We start from the raw sequence: 17520 nt of genomic DNA, 5'->3' as shown, positions 1-17520 counted from the left end.
TTTTTTCCCTTTCATATCCACTCTTTTAGGATGGCTCGACGATGTTGATAGAAGCAGCAAAAGGTGGTCATACAAGTGTTGTTTGCTATCTTTTGGACTATCCTAATAACTTGCTTTCAGCCCCTCCACCAGATGTCACTCAGTTAACCCCCCCATCCCACGATTTAAATAGGGTAAGATTGAAAACTTAAGCATTTTATATTATATCTTCTTTATTCCCCTTTTGCTCATAGTTTCAGTTTAAACTAGGTAATTTTTTGTTATGTTATGTTATATAGTTCACTTTATAGATATATACTTGATATAGTTAATGAATATCTGATATAATCAGATTCTAGATTGATAGGATCTTGCTTTGCCGTCTTTTGACCAGAATAACTATTTGAAATTCAACGTCCATTAAAAAAATGTCATGGAAAATAATTAGGTACCAGCATATTTTAAGTAAATATGTTATTGTCTGAGAGTAATGCCATATTAAAAATATTTTGAGTTTTTGTAACTTATGCTTCACTTAAAGCATATTACTTAATGGAGTGTGTAGAAAAAGCAGAAATACAATTAGTTTCCTTTGTCTTAGGCTCCTCGTGTACCAGTTCAAGCACTGCCCATGGTTGTCCCACCTCAGGAGCCTGACAAACCACCTGCCAATGTTGCCACTACTCTTCCCATCAGGAATAAAGGTCAGTTATTCTTTTAAAGACTGTTTCTAACATGTTGTCCAGGTAAAACTGATAAGATTACAAAACCTAGCTTTTTAAAATTATTTTTCCACAAAAAACGAATTTTACTAAGTTGGCATAATTAAAGATTTTTTTTTTTTACCAATGAAAAAGCATGCTATTAGAGAAGATAATTAATAGTACTCATTTGTGCTAGAATTAGAAGTATTAGCAGGAGAAATTCAGATGCTCATCTTTGATGCAATTCTGATTATGATTTCCTCTAATAACTAGTCATTTCTATTCATGTTAAAATGTTAGGCTGGGTACAGTTGGGTAACATTTTTGTAAATTAAATTTCTGTAGTGATATGAGGCATGAGATTAACAAATTAGATCAAAATTAAAATTTATATTAACTGGTTTAATATATTTTATATCTTGGATACCTTTTCTCAACCAATAATTCAAAGTTACTTCAGATATGCTTGTTTGTTTCTAGAATTCTGAGGTCCATATATTTGACTTGTGGGTGTTACACCATGCATGTTCATAAGTTATATCCCAAAACATTGCAGCTACCAGTTTGAATCCGTTTTTCTTTTTACCTGAAGAACCAATGTGGTTTTAATTTTTTTGGTTTTTGGCTACCTATAATATTTTACCAACAAGAATACTGAGTATTTCCACCAGCTCTTTCCAATCAGTGCTACCAATCTAGAGCCTTGGCACCTTTTTCAGTTGGTATAGCAAACAGCTGGTTGCTGTACCTGTAGCCAGATCCGTTTATTCACCTGGCTGTCGGAAGATACAGTGGATGGCGTAGTCCAGCATCTTTTCTTCCAGGAAAACTGAATCCCAGTTCTCTATTGGCCAGGTAGCTGTGTGAATATGTGAATTTAAATCTTGCCTTTATCAGTCTTGAAGATGGTAGGCCCCAACAAAGACATATTTTAGTTGGATTTTAATTTCCTGCTACTTCTCAGTGGTTTGGGTACTCTTTGTGTGTATGTGTGTGTGTTTAGAAGGCACAGAGTATTAAATGTGGAAAAACCTTGAGTTAGAGGTCTGAGTTTTACCTACATCTTAATAATTTAGCATTATTTTTCTGTTTTTTTGATAAGTTTTTACATCTTTATGACCAGATGAAATATCTACACATAGTCTTAGATTTTTACTTTAATTGCACTTCTTTGATATCACAAACCTGCATCCCTCTATTGTCTAATTTTAGCCATGTGATATTTTAAAAATTCTGAAATTAATTTCCCAAAGATTACTCTATGCACATAAAATACATACATTTTATATTTACGATAAAGAAGGTGAATTTGTTTTTAACTCCTTGACAGTGCAATTTTACCTTCTGTGGCTATGATAACTTGGTGCATAACTGTTGGCACTAAACCTCCCAACAGTAACTCTGTAATGAGGATGCCATTCATGTGCACTTCTGAGGGGGTTTCTTTTTCACACAGCTGCTTCTAAACAAAAGTCCAGCAGCCATTTGCCAGCAAACAGCCAGGATGTACAGGGTTACATCACCAATCAGTCTCCAGAGAGCATTGTAGAAGAGGCTCAGGGAAAGTTAACAGAACTGGAACAGAGGATAAAAGAAGCCATAGAAAAGAATGCACAGCTGCAGTCCTTGGAACTGGCTCACGCTGACCAACTTACCAAGGAGAAGATCGAGGAGCTGAACAAAACAAGGGAGGAACAAATTCAGAAGAAACAAAAGATTTTGGAGGAACTACAGAAAGTAGAACGAGAGTTACAACTGAAAACTCAGCAACAGCTGAAAAAGCAGTATCTAGAGGTTAAAGCTCAAAGAATTCAACTTCAGCAGCAGCAGCAACAGTCTTGCCAGCATCTGGGACTGCTAACTCCTGTTGGGGTTGGAGAACAGCTTTCCGAAGGAGACTATGCACGATTACAGCAAGTGGATCCTGTTTTGCTTAAAGATGACCCCCAGCAGACTGCTGCTCAGATGGGTTTTGCACCAATCCAGCCTCTGGCCATGCCTCAAGCTTTGCCTCTGGCGGCAGGTCCCTTGCCTCCAGGGTCCATCGCAAATCTTACAGAACTGCAAGGAGTGATAGTTGGACAGCCAGTACTGGGCCAAGCACAGTTGGCAGGGCTGGGGCAAGGAATTCTGACAGAAACACAACAAGGGTTAATGGTAGCCAGCCCTGCTCAGACCCTCAATGACACGCTGGATGACATCATGGCAGGTGGGTTTATATTGTTAATGAGCAGGTATCAAATATGATTTGCTTAAGGCGAGTAAGAGTGTGCCAGAATTTTTTGCCATTACCCAACTTGAGAACTATTTTTGGACTCTTGACCCATGTATATCTTTAGAAATGTTAGTTCAATCTCAGAAGTTCTCAGATGGATACAGGTCAAATTAAAGATTGGCTCGTTCAATACAAGTGACTAAAACTTTCTTAGTTGGGTAGGCTGGGGAATCTAGGTTTTGCGGTATGGGGTTGGTGTTTGATTTTTGTTTTCTTTTGTTTTTGTTTTTTTTTTTTCTTTTTAAGTTCAGAATACTAAGATTGAATTTTGCCTTTTTTGCTTCAGTATTCACACCACTAAACTGGGAAATTGATAGTTCAAGTGCAAAACTAGCAGGACTTCAGGAAGCTTATTTGTGAACACAAATACTTTATATCCTAATGGATCAGACTTCAAACCTGATGGATTTTTTGAAAAACAAAAACAAAAAACTTAAACACTTTTACAATAATAAAATACCAAACCAAATAGGGTTTGATTATACTGTACGTCAGTGATTTTATCCCCTGTGAATGTTAATGTGTAGTCTCTTTCTAATTGTTTTATGGGAAGGCGTGGTCCTCTGACAGTATCATAAATGATATCTCTTTAAATGTGTAGTTAGAGAAATTTTATTCCATTATAATTAGTTTCATTGGCAAGAAGAAATATTTTAAAAGGTTTTCTTCATGGTTTTAGTTTTTGGTACTTATTTTTCATGAGTTCTTTAACAAAGTAGTGCCATAAGATTTTATAGGATTATAAGCCATAAGAATCTTGTACTGAAAAGGATGATTTTCTTCATTTAAAAAAAGATAAAAGGAAAAATTTGAAAAGGAAAATGGGAAAAACAAAGGGAGTAAATAGTTCTGCTCTCTTTCCTTCTTTACTCTTTGGTCTATACTTAAAAGATGATTGCTTTTTTATAATTTTGAAACTATGTTTTAGTTAGATATTATGATGAGATTATACGTAACTTTCATCTTTTGAAAGACCAAAACTAAATTGTATAGTTTTGAGATATTTAGCTAACATTCAGAAACTAATAAACCAACTAATGAGACAGACTTTTTTATATTTACAAATTGCTCTAAAGTTTCCCAGACCTCTTAATATCACCTCAACAGTAATATGTGGAATGAGAGTCTCTGCCCATTTTATTGGGTGCAATAACTACCTGGAAAAAAATGAGCTTAATCATTGGTAAGAACTATGAAGATTCTGATATTGATAAGTATAACATTTTTCTATAGATTTGGAAATTACTGCTAATCACTGTTAGCTGGTTATAATAATTGGGAATACAGTTTAAAAGATATTAGCTATCTTAATGAAAGTTAGAGCATTAGAGCACAGTAGCCCAGAACTCCAAATTTGATAAGTACTACCATGGCCATTAATCTAGATCATAATGGTGTTCTTTCTGTTATGTCAATTGAACTACCAAAGAATGTATAGGGTTAAGTGTTATTTATCCAATTAAATGAAGAATGGATATTCCATATTCATGAATATTTCAAAATTTTTTGATGTGCTATTAGAGTTTACCTGATGTTCTTGGAAATAGTTATCAACAATGATTTTCTAGTTGTGCATTTTTTTATGCTGATCAGAGTTATCAGAGGTTTGTAAAGTAGTTTTTCTGTTGATTTATTTACCAAACATAAACGATTAAATTCTGCCTGTGTGTTCCAGGTGTTTTCATATAAGAAATTTTTTTAAAGCACATAACTTTACAGGAAATATGACAAATATTTATCATATTATAAAAATGCTTCTTTATTATGTTCACTTAACATGGGGGAGAGGAGGCATGGCCACAAGGAAGAACAGGATTAAAAACATCCAGCTACATACCTGCAACCTATCCCTGTCATCATGCATGTGCATGTACATACACGTTTATTCTTGCACTCACTTCCACAACTTTTCTTTAAACTTCTATGGTAGTACTTGTTCTATCAGTTGACTAATGACCATTTTCATTTCTTTCTTTGGGTTTTTTAATATTTTACAATCTCGTTAGGCTCAGTCTTCCTTCCCTTCTTCAACATAAACCCTGTTCTTTATCCCTATTCCCCATTTATTAGACTGCTCTTGTAAATAAAGTTCAGTATCTTTTTCTCTAGCACTTCACTGGCCAAAATCTCCTGTCTTGTCTGTTTTTCGTACCTGCCAAAGCAAAATCAGTTCCTGGTTTAACCAGTCTTAACACCTTGCCTTTTGCTGTCCCCCAAGTTCCCTCTTTCCTTACCTGATGTTAAAATTTTCCTGAGCATCTGATTCTCCCTCTCTAAAATCTTACCCAAAAATGAAGTGCCACATGTAAAGATCTGTACCAGAGTTCCTTCAGGTACTTACATATTTATAGTTGTTACTTTTAATTGTAGAGAATGGATGAGTGCCAGGCAATTATTTAGTTTTAGTAAACCAATTTCATAGGTACTCCAAAGGAAATGAAATGAGGGAATTGCTTTTTCCTGTCTCCTTTTAGATGAGGTGATAAGAACAGCCAATTTGACCAAAAATAACAAAACTAGTTTTAGCGTGTTCTTTAAAAGAACTTTTTCCAATTGAAATGTAAATTATAATTTAGTCATTTAACAATAAAGCTTGAATATTTTTTAGTATCGTGAAATAAAAATCAGTTCTTTGGACAGATTGGTGGTCATTTTGTTTAAGCTTATCTTTGTATTTAGCATTTTCATTTGGGGAAATCAATCCAATTAAAGAAGAATATGGAATCTATTTTAAGAGCTATAGATTTTATATGGTTTTGAAATTTATAGATAGAATATATACCTTTAAATTATCTTGATTTTTTATTAATATACAAACTATCAATATGGAGTAATAATATGAAGGTCTCTAGATGATGAATTTACTATATTAGTACATGCCCTTTTCTATTGATCTGGCTCCCTAAGGATTCAAACAGTGTTTTGTTTTGTTTTGTTTTGTTTCCTCCTTTGTTTTTCCTTTGGCTTTTAAGTGGACTCAAAAATGTATAATTATAGAATGTGTGTTGCTATAATGTATAGTGTATGTTTGTGCCTGAACTAAGGATTTCATGTAAATAGATTTTTTAATTGACAATCATGTTTATAATTGTTACAGTAAGGTCAATTTTAGCTTTGTTCTTGGCAGGACCATAACCTCTTTTGCCTGGTTTCAGATCCAGTTGTGAATCATGATTGTTTTCTGTCTGATGTAGTTGATAACTACGTTGGTAACACACGTCTACACTACTGTTGACCATTCAAAGTCTGACCATTAATGCCTAGACTTTAGTGCTATAGCATTTTTAAGGAGAGGGAGTGGGTAGGGGGATGATTGGTGTTCACATACCAACTCCAAAAGTCGATGAGGGAATAAAGTAGCCTTATCTGCCACCACCTTTGGAGTTCTCCCACCTCAAGTATTGACCTAATTAGCCCATTCTTAATTTGCATATTTTGATGAAAATAATTTCATGACAAAATTATACTTAGAAGAACTAACAACAATTTGTATTTGAAGGATGATTGTGTGCATACATTTATTTCTACCCTAATCTTTCAGTTTTGTCCTTGTAAATCAGTGTGATTGCTGGATTGATTGGCGGCCATTTTACTCCCCCCAGAATAATTCCACATGTGAGAAAGTATTTCTGTGTGAGGATCAAATTTTTATATTTGACTATGCTGTCATACTGAGAGCTACAATTCAGAATAATATTATTATCCTCCATCTGCAATTAGTAAAATAGTAGGAGGTATTTTAAATGATTGGATAGCAAGGTCCTTCCCAGTGATAATACTTTCATTAATTTTAGAATACAAGGTGTGAAATTGGCAGGTAAAAATCACATTTTTCTCCTTCTGAACTTCACTATTTTACCTTTTATGATTAAGAAGATACAATGGACAACTATCCATTTGCATTTATATTTAATTTTAATTCATAAAAATATTTTTGTTTTCAGGGTTATTTTGAATTAAGGTTTTCTTATTACATACCATAAAAAGAGAATTTGTTTTTCAGATGAATTATTACTTATAAAATGGGTTATTCTCAATATACATTATAATTTTGGACTATTGCCCAAAGTCAGAAATAACCAGGAACGTGAGTTATTAGTGCTATGGCAGTCTCCCTGTAGACATTTTGTATCTTTAAATATTTAAAAGTCTTTAAATATTTTCTAATAATTGTTTCTTACTGTTAGCTAACAATGTTTCATACTCATTAAGTGCAGTTATTTTGTTCAACAGCAGTCAGTGGAAGAGCATCTGCAATGTCAAACACTCCTACCCACAGTATCGCAGCTTCCATTTCCCAACCTCAGACTCCAACTCCAAGTCCCATCATCTCTCCTTCAGCCATGCTTCCTATCTACCCTGCCATTGATATTGATGCACAGGTAAGCTCCACGTTATGGAGTGATGAATTTTAACTGGAATTATGTCATCATAAAATCATTAGTCAATGATTTAACTCATCTTAGACTGCTTTGTTTCTGGGCAAAGACCTAAGCCAAAATTATAAATCATTTAGAATCTATATTTTTAAAAATAAAATACCAAATTCAGATTATTACTAAAAAGTCTGGTTTCCAAGGTCATCAAATAATCTTTTTTTTAAAAAGTTTAGAAAAGGGTACAAAAAGAAATAATTTAAGATTGGTGTGTATTTTCTTCTAATTTTAAATTAGAAGGTATGCTTTAAAATGAATAATGAATTGCATATAAAACAAAAAATTCTTCCATTTATATATCATATATACTCAATTGCATTTATATTGTCTTTGAAAATTCTCATCTTGCTGACGGAAATATGTAGTGATTTTATATCTGTAACACTGTTAAGTAAAAATAATAACAAAAAAAACACATTTTTAAAGAAAAATTAGTTTGCCGTGAAATATCAGGGCAAAGTGAGGTTGGAGAGGAGAGGATAGCTTGTGTTTTGTCCTGAAGAAATAGGCTTATCTTAGAAGACTGCTGAATGAGTTATGGGTGTATGTATGGCCTTCTTCAGGACTGAGAAATGTTTGCACTTTATTTTGTTTTGTATTTTGATTAATACCTGGCAGGGCATGTGTGAGTGGGTGTACATTATAAAACTTTTAGTTTGTAAATAATCAGTTCTTTATAAACTTAGATATCGGGGGAGAGGAGGAGGGAGAGAGAGAGAGAGGAAATTTGTTGGGTCATTAAGGACATGTACTCTTAACCTATTGAAAATATAGCCTGCTTTTCATTAAAATGTTTCTTGGTAATACCATGAAAAACGAATTTTATTTCCGTTCTTACTTGTTTCCCAAATGTTTATTTTTACATGTGCTAACTTTTTTTTTTTTGAGCACGTAAAATTGTTACAGACTGTTTTTAAGGAGTTATCTCTTCTAATCTTCAGACCACATATATGAGGTAGCTACTGTTAAATACCCACTTCCCTGATTAAAAAACCAGGCTGAGAGAGAGATTATTCGTTTTGCTTTTAATCACTTCATTTAGCTAAAAAGAGCTGGGGCTAGAGGTCAAATTTAAATTTGAAGTTTGACTTCAAAACCACCCTTCTTAACTACAATACCCTACAGCAGCGGTTCTCAACCTTCCTAATGCCGCGACCCCTTAATACAGTTCCTCATGTTGTGGTGACCCTCAACCATAAAATTATTTTCGTTGCTACTCCATAACTATAATTTTGCTACTGTTATGAATGGTAATGTAAATATCTTTTTGTTTTCCGATGGTCTTAGGCGACCCTTGTGAAAGGGTCGTTCAACCCCCAAAGGGGTTGCGACCCACAGGTTGAGAACCGCTGCCCTACAGCCTTTTAAAAAAATATGAGGCATTCATTTGATGAACTACAATGGTTTACACTTACACTTAATATTGATAACATTGTAGAATTGGATTGAACGTGGTATTGAATTTGCATTGTTTTTCTTCCTGTCTTTTTTGTCTGATGCCATTATGTTTTAACTAGAAGTATATTTTCTGGTTTTTGTGGGTTCAAGAATTGATCCATAAGCAAAAGTTAAAACTTTATTAAAATGTAAAAGGATTTTACTTTTTAAATGCTTTTAAATAAAATAGCCAGCCACAGGAAATGTTCCTACCATGTATGATCATGATTTTATTGAATATGAAATTATTGTAGTGACAGTGAAATTTTAACCTGACTATTACCACTCGACCATCACTACATTACAAATTAATCTCTAAGAAGTTACATAAATACTTTTAAAAAGGCTTTTTAATTTAAAAAAGTAACTTACATTTTAAATGTAGTAGACATGCTTATGTAAAAAGATTTGATTGTGGCTCCTTAAAAATCTATTCCTTCTTTATCTGGTCTCTACGTCGGACTTTTTTGGTTGGGTTAGCCTTAACATAAGTTACACTACTTTTCATGGAGTTTACCATAATTGCTTAGTTAGACATTAGAAAGTGCCTATTTTGGAAAACATAATACAAAACAAATATTCAGAAATAATTGTTCACCGTTTTTTCTTTAATTTTTTTATGTTAGTTTTATTTATTTATTTATATATTTTTATGATACCAAAAAGGTACTTTAAGTGGTAAACATGAAGATCCTTTGTGCTCAATCCATCTGAAGTTTTTTCTAGATCTTAAAATAAAAATACCTTGAAATTTTACATAGTGAGTATTTTGGTTTATATGTGACAGTGTTGTGCCATACAGAGACAAATGATATGATAATCTTCCTTTGTTTTGAAAGATTAAATATTCTCTAGTAATTGGTTCCTTCATTTTATTTAATAAGACTTGACATGTACATTTTTAACACTACAGAAAACCAACTTCTTTAACTTACCTTTATAACAACCCCATGAAGCAGGTACTGTTATTATTTACATTTTACATGTGAAGAAGGACTTAGGAGGTATTAACTATCTTGTCCAACAGCTTATTTATGGTAGAGCCAGCTTTCAAACAACCCCAGTCCTCTGGCTCCAGAATTTATGCTTTTAACCACTGCGCTGTGCTACCTGTTTTTCAATTTTTCTCTTAGATGTGAACATTGAATTTGAATTATATTAATCTGGTAAATTGGATTATAGAAAATGTGTCCAACACCTAAATGGCAAAAGATCATGTGTCCTTCAGTTTTGCATCTTTTCAGTATGTTTCTTTGTTCAGACTTTATATTTATATCAAACTTTGATTTAAGGAAGAACAAAAGAAATATTAATTTTTTAAAGCCTCAGTATATATGTCTCCTTTTTACAATGCTAATGAGTCTTAAAATGGCCATAGGTTAAACTCCTCTCTTTTTTTATTCTATTCAGGAACTAATATTTTTAATAATGATTAGCCAGAGTCATATGTTTAATTTCTGGACCTTGAAGGATGTTGAAGATAAGAGTTTACATTCTTTATAAGGTTCCTCAAATCTTATGTTATATAACTAGAAATCACCTTTGTTGTGCACATGTGTGCCATAGGCTCTCCTACTCTCATGTAACAGTTTTATTGAGTCTAGTTTGGATATTTTCAAAGCTTTTAAGATTAATACCATATACTGTATTGTTATCAAAATTTATTTTAGGAAACATCAATAAATGATAGTTTAAAGGAATTATTTAAGACTGTTTTACAATACCTTTTGATAGCATAGCTCTAATCTTTATTTTTTTGCTTGAATGATATAACAAAACTTATACCTGTGTACTCTAGATATAGAAATTAGTAATCATATAGAGATTTTTAAAAATCATTGTTTTTTATTTTTTTTTATTTTTTTTAAGATTTAATTGGGGAATTGGGGAAGGTGAACAGCCAAGTTGTTGTCCTTCAGTGTTAGTTGTGTAAGGTGCAGCTAGCTCAGCTTCAAGTCCAGTCGCCATCCGGCCGCCTGTTGGTAGCTCAGCTCAAGGTGCCCTGTTCAGTCTTAGTTGCGGGTGGGCGTAGCCCACCATCCCATGTGGGAGTCCACCGGACAGCCTTGTTGTTAGGAGCACGTGCTCTCACCATCTGAGTCATCCTGCCGCCTTTTGGCAGCTCAGCGGCAGCTCAGCTCCTGCACAGCTCACTGGCCCATGTGGGAATCGAACTGGCTACCGTTGCTCAGAGCTCGTGCTCTTAACTAACTGAGCCACTCAGCCGGCCCCAAGAATCATTGGTTTTATATGAAATAACCTGGTTGAAGATTAGAATTGAATAACACTGAATTAATTTTTTTTGTATTTTATTGTGTGAGATTTTGATTAACTACAATAGTCACTGAAAGAGAAAAAAAAACAGTTGTTCTGTTCATAAAAATTTGTGGTCCACCTCCAATCCCTTTTTCTTATCCCATGGTTTTCATATATTTTCTTTTTTTTTTAATTTCTGAACTGCTTGTCATCTTCATACTCAAACTCCTAAAGGCTTTCCTTGAACTCGGAATAACTTATTCTAGTACATTTCAAAAAATGAGAGAAATAAATACTTCCTTAAGTAATTTTCCCTTTTTTCCAGTTAATAACTTACATATCCATTATTTTTAAGAAAGAGTGTAGACATTAAATTTAACTCATATCAAGACTAAAATTGTAAAATCATGTTTTACTTTTAATGGTATAAATACCTTTTGGATTTTCTTCTCTTTTTCTGTTGGTTTTACAGCAGAGAACAAGTTCACAATGATTTAATGAGAGAATTAAGGAGACCAGGAAAAATGAGTTAGTAGTGATATGTAATATGCTAGCATTAAAGCATTCCACTTTAAAAATGGCATGCATTCTACTCGTTTATATGCACTCTTTTAAACAGATTATTTACTGTTTTACTGATCATTCTCACTTATTGAATACTCTAAAGTGCTATCATTTTTAATCTTACATGTGACCCTGCACATGGTTAGAGAATGAGATGTTTGCAATTATGAAGGTTATGGAGGTATAAAAAAGTTCAGCCCTTTAAGTTCTAATAGCTTTCAAAGTCTTTAGCTATAAATGTAATAAAGATATGTTTCCTTTATTACAGAAAATTCAGGTATGTTTTTCACCTGCATTCCAGCTCACTAAAAGTTGCCTTTTCCTTTAATGTTGAATCTGTTATGATTCCTTCTTGTTTTTTCACTCTCACAAAATTGAATGAATAGTCATATTGATACTTACAGGATATTTTTACATTGATTCCAATTTTATCGTTTTTTATAAGCCAGAATTATAACATCTGTTATGTTACAGAATGGTATATTTTGTGGTATCGTGAGCTAACTGGAAATTTTCTTTAGTATATGAACCTGGGTGAGCTCTTAACAAAGCTCTGGGCATCTTTCTTTTTTTCAGGTTTCTCTTAGGTGTATGACAGTGTGACTTGCTAACCTGTATAATATAACATGACTTTAGTGGTACTTTGTCTTCCAGAAAGTCCTTAGCTATATTATTATTTTCTTGATTAGCAATATTTAAAATACCTTTTTTTTTGTACCTTTTCAGTCATTGTTAATTTTAACTCAAAATTCTGCTTCAGTTAACTTGTTTCTTGATGTATTGCAAATCAGAATGATATTTCTTACCATTTTGGGGCTGGGTAAGCGTATATTTGGGGTGCGTTGAGGTGGGATGGTGGGAAACCTTACTTCAGAATCTTTAAATTCTTTTATTATTGTCTTAAAAATATTGTCATCAAATGTTAGTGCTGTAATTTCTCCTTAATGCAGAAATACAATGAAGTTACCCACTCTTAAGTTCCCCCAAAGTATTTGACCAACCCTCTTTTCTCATCTTTAAATACTTTTTCTTCAATTCTCATAATACATTCTTTATGTTTCTCTCATAGTTTTGAACCTAAATTTGCCCTGGATAGTAATCTGTAAGCTTCTAGTGAGCAGGGACTGTATTTACTTGTCTTTGTCAACCCTAGAATACCTAGTAGAGTACTTTGAATGTAAAAGGTGCTTAATAAATGTTAGTTGATGTTTTATAATGTGGGGAAAAAATAACAATATTTTACTGATTCACTAAAATTTTTCATGCTCATCTTTTTCAAATTTTGTTCATCTCTTCATTCTCTATTTAAGATTGGCACCACTTTCCTAAATTACTCTTAAACCCCTGGAAGACTTTTAGAAACCTCATAAACTTCATTATAAAGTTGACTCTTCTACTGATTGTCTATACACTACTTAACGTTATATTGACCTCACGTAGCTGTGCCTTAGGGTTGCTCTGTAATGTAATGGAAAAGCAGAATTTTGTTATCTGAGATCCTCTTTTTTTTCTTAAGCCAATACTTACTAGTTATTAGCCTGTGTGATGTCACTCGTAAGTATTCGTGTCCTTCTCCGTTGTTATGGTTTCTGCATCTCCCCCTTGTGACCATCCCCTGATCTCTGCAGTCAGTAGCTCTGCTCTCTGCCAACCTTCTGCAGAGCAGCTTTTGTGGTCTCCCTCTTCATCACTGACTAGTAGGGTTTTTCTTATTTCTTGACTCTTTATTGATTTTGCCTCTTGTTACTCTTTTTATTTTTTTTTATTTTTTATTTTTTTTTACTTAATAGAGTTTTTTTTTTAGAGCTATTGGCCTTCTGGGAGAATATACCTATCCTTTTACATTTATTACATAAATATAAATATTATAGAAATATGATACACAAACACAGTAAATACGGTACATTTCATAAATTAGTCCTTTGTTTTATTAATAAGTCATTGAAGGTGTAATTTTTATTGTCACTCATTCAACTTAACTATCACTTATTGTTTTCTAACAAAGCATCACTTATAGGTAGGAAATGCAAGCGTGACTAAGACATATTATTTTCCAGGAATGTATGTATAGTCCACTGAGGGTGATAGAGACACATAACTAATGTTAGCATAAGGGAAGATTGGTGTTAAGTGCTGTAATAGAGGTGCATATGTAAAAATGAGGTAAGATGGCTTAGAGCAGCACTGTACAATAAAAAAATAATGCAAGCCATATGTAATTTAAAATTTTCTAGTAGTCACATTTAAAAAAGGAAAAAAATAACTAGGGTAGATTTTAAGAATATAATTTATTTAACTTAAATCGATAGTATTCTTGTTTAAACATGTAATCAATACAAAAAAAATACTGAGTAGTTTTACATTTTTATTTCATACTAAAAGTCTTCAAAATTTGCTATGTATGTGTTACACTTACAGCTTAGACTGATCAAATAAATCATCTGATTTTCCTGAGACTTTCCTGATTTTGGTACCAAAAGTCTCTCATCCCAGGAACTCTTAAGAGTTCTGGGCAAACTGGGATGGTTTATCACCCTGTTTAGAATATATCTCAACTTGGACTTACTTCACTGGAAATACTTTATTTGCACTTTGGTTTGATGAATAGATTTGATTAAGTTGAAAAAGTAGATTCATTATTCAGGTTGTTCCAGACATACTAAAAGAGCTTTGCAAAAACCAAATTGATTATCAGTTTTAAAGTTTATGTTAATTTAAATTAAATTAAATTTAAAATACAGTTCCTCAGTCACGTTAGACATATTTCAAGTACTAATAACCACATGTTGCTAGTAGTTACCTTTTTGGACAGCACAAGTTTAGAGTACTAAAAATTTGAGTACCTCAGTAGTTCACTAAATAAACATTTAAACTATGATAGACTACTGATGAATCCAGTATTGGTTACTATCATTAACAGAAGTCAGAAATAAATTGTGCATAAGCACTGTCTTGTCTCAATTATAATAGTGTTTTTCTTTCCAAATACTCTATACATTACGTGTATTTTTCTGTGCCTCTTAAGTATTTTGGGCCCTTTGTTCTTGAATGCAGTTAAGTTACCTGGAAACAACTTTTTCATTTCAAGACTTGATTTTGAGCTTTGTTAGATGTTCCAAAACAGCTAATGTGGCCTCACTGCTGAGTATTTTACTTGATATCCTATGTGTTTTAAGGTCTTTCTACTCTGCTGGTGGGAACCAAGCTATGTAAGCTCTGGCCCTGTGTAAACTCTAGGTGTTGTTCAGCCCGATCCCTTATGGTGTTCTTCCCCTGGCCTCGTGCACATGTATTGATTAGAACTCTGCTGAAGACTCCAGGGGAACCCTCTGCAGACCTGTGGAATACTTCTCTTTGTAGTGCTTTCCTCTCCAGTAGTCTGCTCCATGAATTCTAGCCACCTTGACCTTTCCAAACTCTGTCTTAACTCAGGGAGACTGCCAGGCTCCCTGCATTGCATCCTAGAAACTCCAGGCAGTAAGTTAAATAAATCATTTCTGTCTTCAGAGATCACTGTCATGTAACTGCCATTAATGCCTGGAAGGAAAAGTGAGTCGACAGTATTTCTTTCAATCATAGAATTGAAAACATCATATGGTTGAAAATCGTACTTTTTTGCTTCATGTTTGCTTCAAGAATTGCCCGTAAAGTTCAAATGTGTGTAGCTCTTAAGAAATCACAAATTGGTCACTAATGGGAAAAAACCTACTATCCAAATGTTTGCTGCAGTAGAGTGATTCGTATATACTTGTGTGTATTTGGTATATGTACATATTACAGAATTGATGAGTTAGCTAATGAGCTAATCAAAACATCAATTTTTTACAGACTGAGAGCAATCATGACACGGCGCTAACACTTGCCTGTGCTGGTGGTCATGAGGAACTGGTACAAACACTGCTAGAGAGAGGAGCTAGCATTGAGCACCGAGACAAGAAAGGTAGGGCCTACTTCTGTTAATTTTTTTCTTCTGGAATATTTGTGACCTGTGAAGAAATAATACTTTTAGGTTATTTTGATGGTTAGAAATAATGGAAAACAGCATTGCTCCTTTGCTTAACGTGTAGTGAGAGCATTCTTTTTCTCCAGGTTTTACTCCACTCATCTTGGCTGCTACAGCTGGTCATGTTGGTGTTGTTGAAATATTGCTGGACAATGGTGCAGACATTGAAGCCCAGTCAGAAAGAACCAAGGACACACCACTATCTTTGGCTTGTTCCGGGGGAAGACAGGAGGTAATACCATTTTCTCCAGTGTAATTTTTCCCCCATCTGTTTAGCAAATGTATGCTTTAACTTAACATGATTTTATGGGAACAAAGGATTGACATTTTAGATTTATCACCGTAACTGAAACTATTATCTATTAGCAAAAGGACAAGTATCAGTGTTAGCATAAGCTATTGTGCCAGAAAAATCATTTCTTGTTTATTATCCCACTCATCTGACAGGGGTACCTGCCATAGGAATACCTGTGTGCTGCATGCAGGCTAAGGCAGCGGTTCTCAACCTTCCTAATGCCGCGACCCCTTAATACAGTTCCTCATGTTGTGGTGACCCCCCAACCATAAAATTATTTTCGTTGCTACTCTATAACTGTAATTTTGCTACTGTTATGAATCGTAATGTAAATATCTTTTTTCAATGGTCTTAGGCGACCCCTGTGAAAGGGTCGTTCGACCCCCCCAAAGGGGTCGCGATCCACAGGTTGAGAACTGCTGGGCTAAGGGAAGGATTAAGACATTACAAATCAAGTCAGTAAGATCCTGATAAGCAGGGCCTATATTCACTTATCTTTTCCTGTCTCAGAGTACCTAGCATGAAAGGTTAAGCTCACCAGCTTCTATTGCTCTGTATGTATAAAATTAGTAGGGAAATAAGAGTATTCAATTTTCAGTTGTTCTGAGGACTTGCGTCTTCTAATTATTCCCCACTGTGTCTCAACTCTGGAGAAAAGATCCTGAGATAAGATCATACAACCTTGTAGTTTTAAGGAATGTAGAATAGTTGGTGTCATCATGTGTAGACCCAAGAAAGTATAGTTTATAGTCCCTTGTGTGTTTTCTTCCAGCATTAAATAATTAGCTGGATAACCTCATTTTTAAAATTCATTTTTGAAATCTAATCCTATGTACAATGGATTTAAGGTTTCGATTAACTAGTCGTGCTGTCTATAGATTGACATCTTCTCACTCGGGGAGTTGTTCAATCTTAGATTTAGGATGCACCCTAGGTCGCTCAGGTCAGTTTCCTACTCAGATTAAAATAATTTTCTTTCTTTTTTCCCCACCATCCTAATTATTATATATAAAGTTCTCCTATTTATCAAGCCTGAAGTATGCCTTCCCTAAGTTTCCCCACTATTTCTAACTCTCTCCTTTGAACTAATGGACAGACGTTTTGTATCCTCCTGTATCTTCAGATATTTGAGTCTGTATTCGATAGTCACCTATTTTCTTTTTCTTTTTCTTTTTTTTAAAGATTTTTTTATTGGGGAATTGGGGGGATGGGAACAGTGCTGGGGAATTGGGGAAAGGGGAACAGACAAGTTGCTGTCGTTTTGTTCTTTATCTAGTTGTGGAGGATGTTGCTTCACTGGCCCAAGTTGGCACCATCATTGCGCTCTTCTTGGCGAGGCAGATCAGTCGCCGGCTTCTGGACGGCCGCTCACTGCGGCTGCTGGCCGCTCACGCTGGCTGCTGGCCGCTCACGCTGGCTGCTGGCCACACACGGCATGTAGCCCATGGCAATCCACTGCCACAGGGACTGCAGCCCACGCCGTCGCCGGTGACTCACGGCAGCCAAGCTCCAGGTTGAGCTGTTGTTCAGCATCTTAGCTGTGAAGGGCAGTGTCACTGGCCCTCATATGT

General features: G+C 34.4%; 1 protein-coding gene across 6 annotated transcripts in view; it reads left to right on the top strand.

Moving 5' to 3' along the window:
- ANKRD17 (ankyrin repeat domain 17) overlaps positions 1-17520 on the top strand; it is a 166937-nt gene that overhangs the window by 107958 nt on the left and 41459 nt on the right. For 3 of the 6 annotated variants that reach the window (XM_019665320.1, XM_019665319.1, XM_019665322.1), the window contains 6 exons: positions 30-173; positions 581-683; positions 2140-2892; positions 7192-7340; positions 15480-15591; positions 15741-15886. In XM_019665320.1, coding sequence (XP_019520865.1) covers positions 30-173; positions 581-683; positions 2140-2892; positions 7192-7340; positions 15480-15591; positions 15741-15886 — 1407 coding nt within the window. The remainder of the gene's footprint in view (positions 1-29; positions 174-580; positions 684-2139; positions 2893-7191; positions 7341-15479; positions 15592-15740; positions 15887-17520) is intronic. The other 3 variants (XM_019665321.1, XM_019665324.1, XM_019665323.1) reach the window with 3 other exon arrangements.

This window comes from Hipposideros armiger, unplaced genomic scaffold (genome assembly GCF_001890085.2).
Source record: "Hipposideros armiger isolate ML-2016 unplaced genomic scaffold, ASM189008v1 scaffold_439, whole genome shotgun sequence".
In the NCBI taxonomy this organism is placed as follows: domain Eukaryota; kingdom Metazoa; phylum Chordata; class Mammalia; order Chiroptera; family Hipposideridae; genus Hipposideros; species Hipposideros armiger.
Note: the sequence above shows the minus strand (reverse complement) of the source record. Positions and strands in the feature narration are given on the sequence as shown.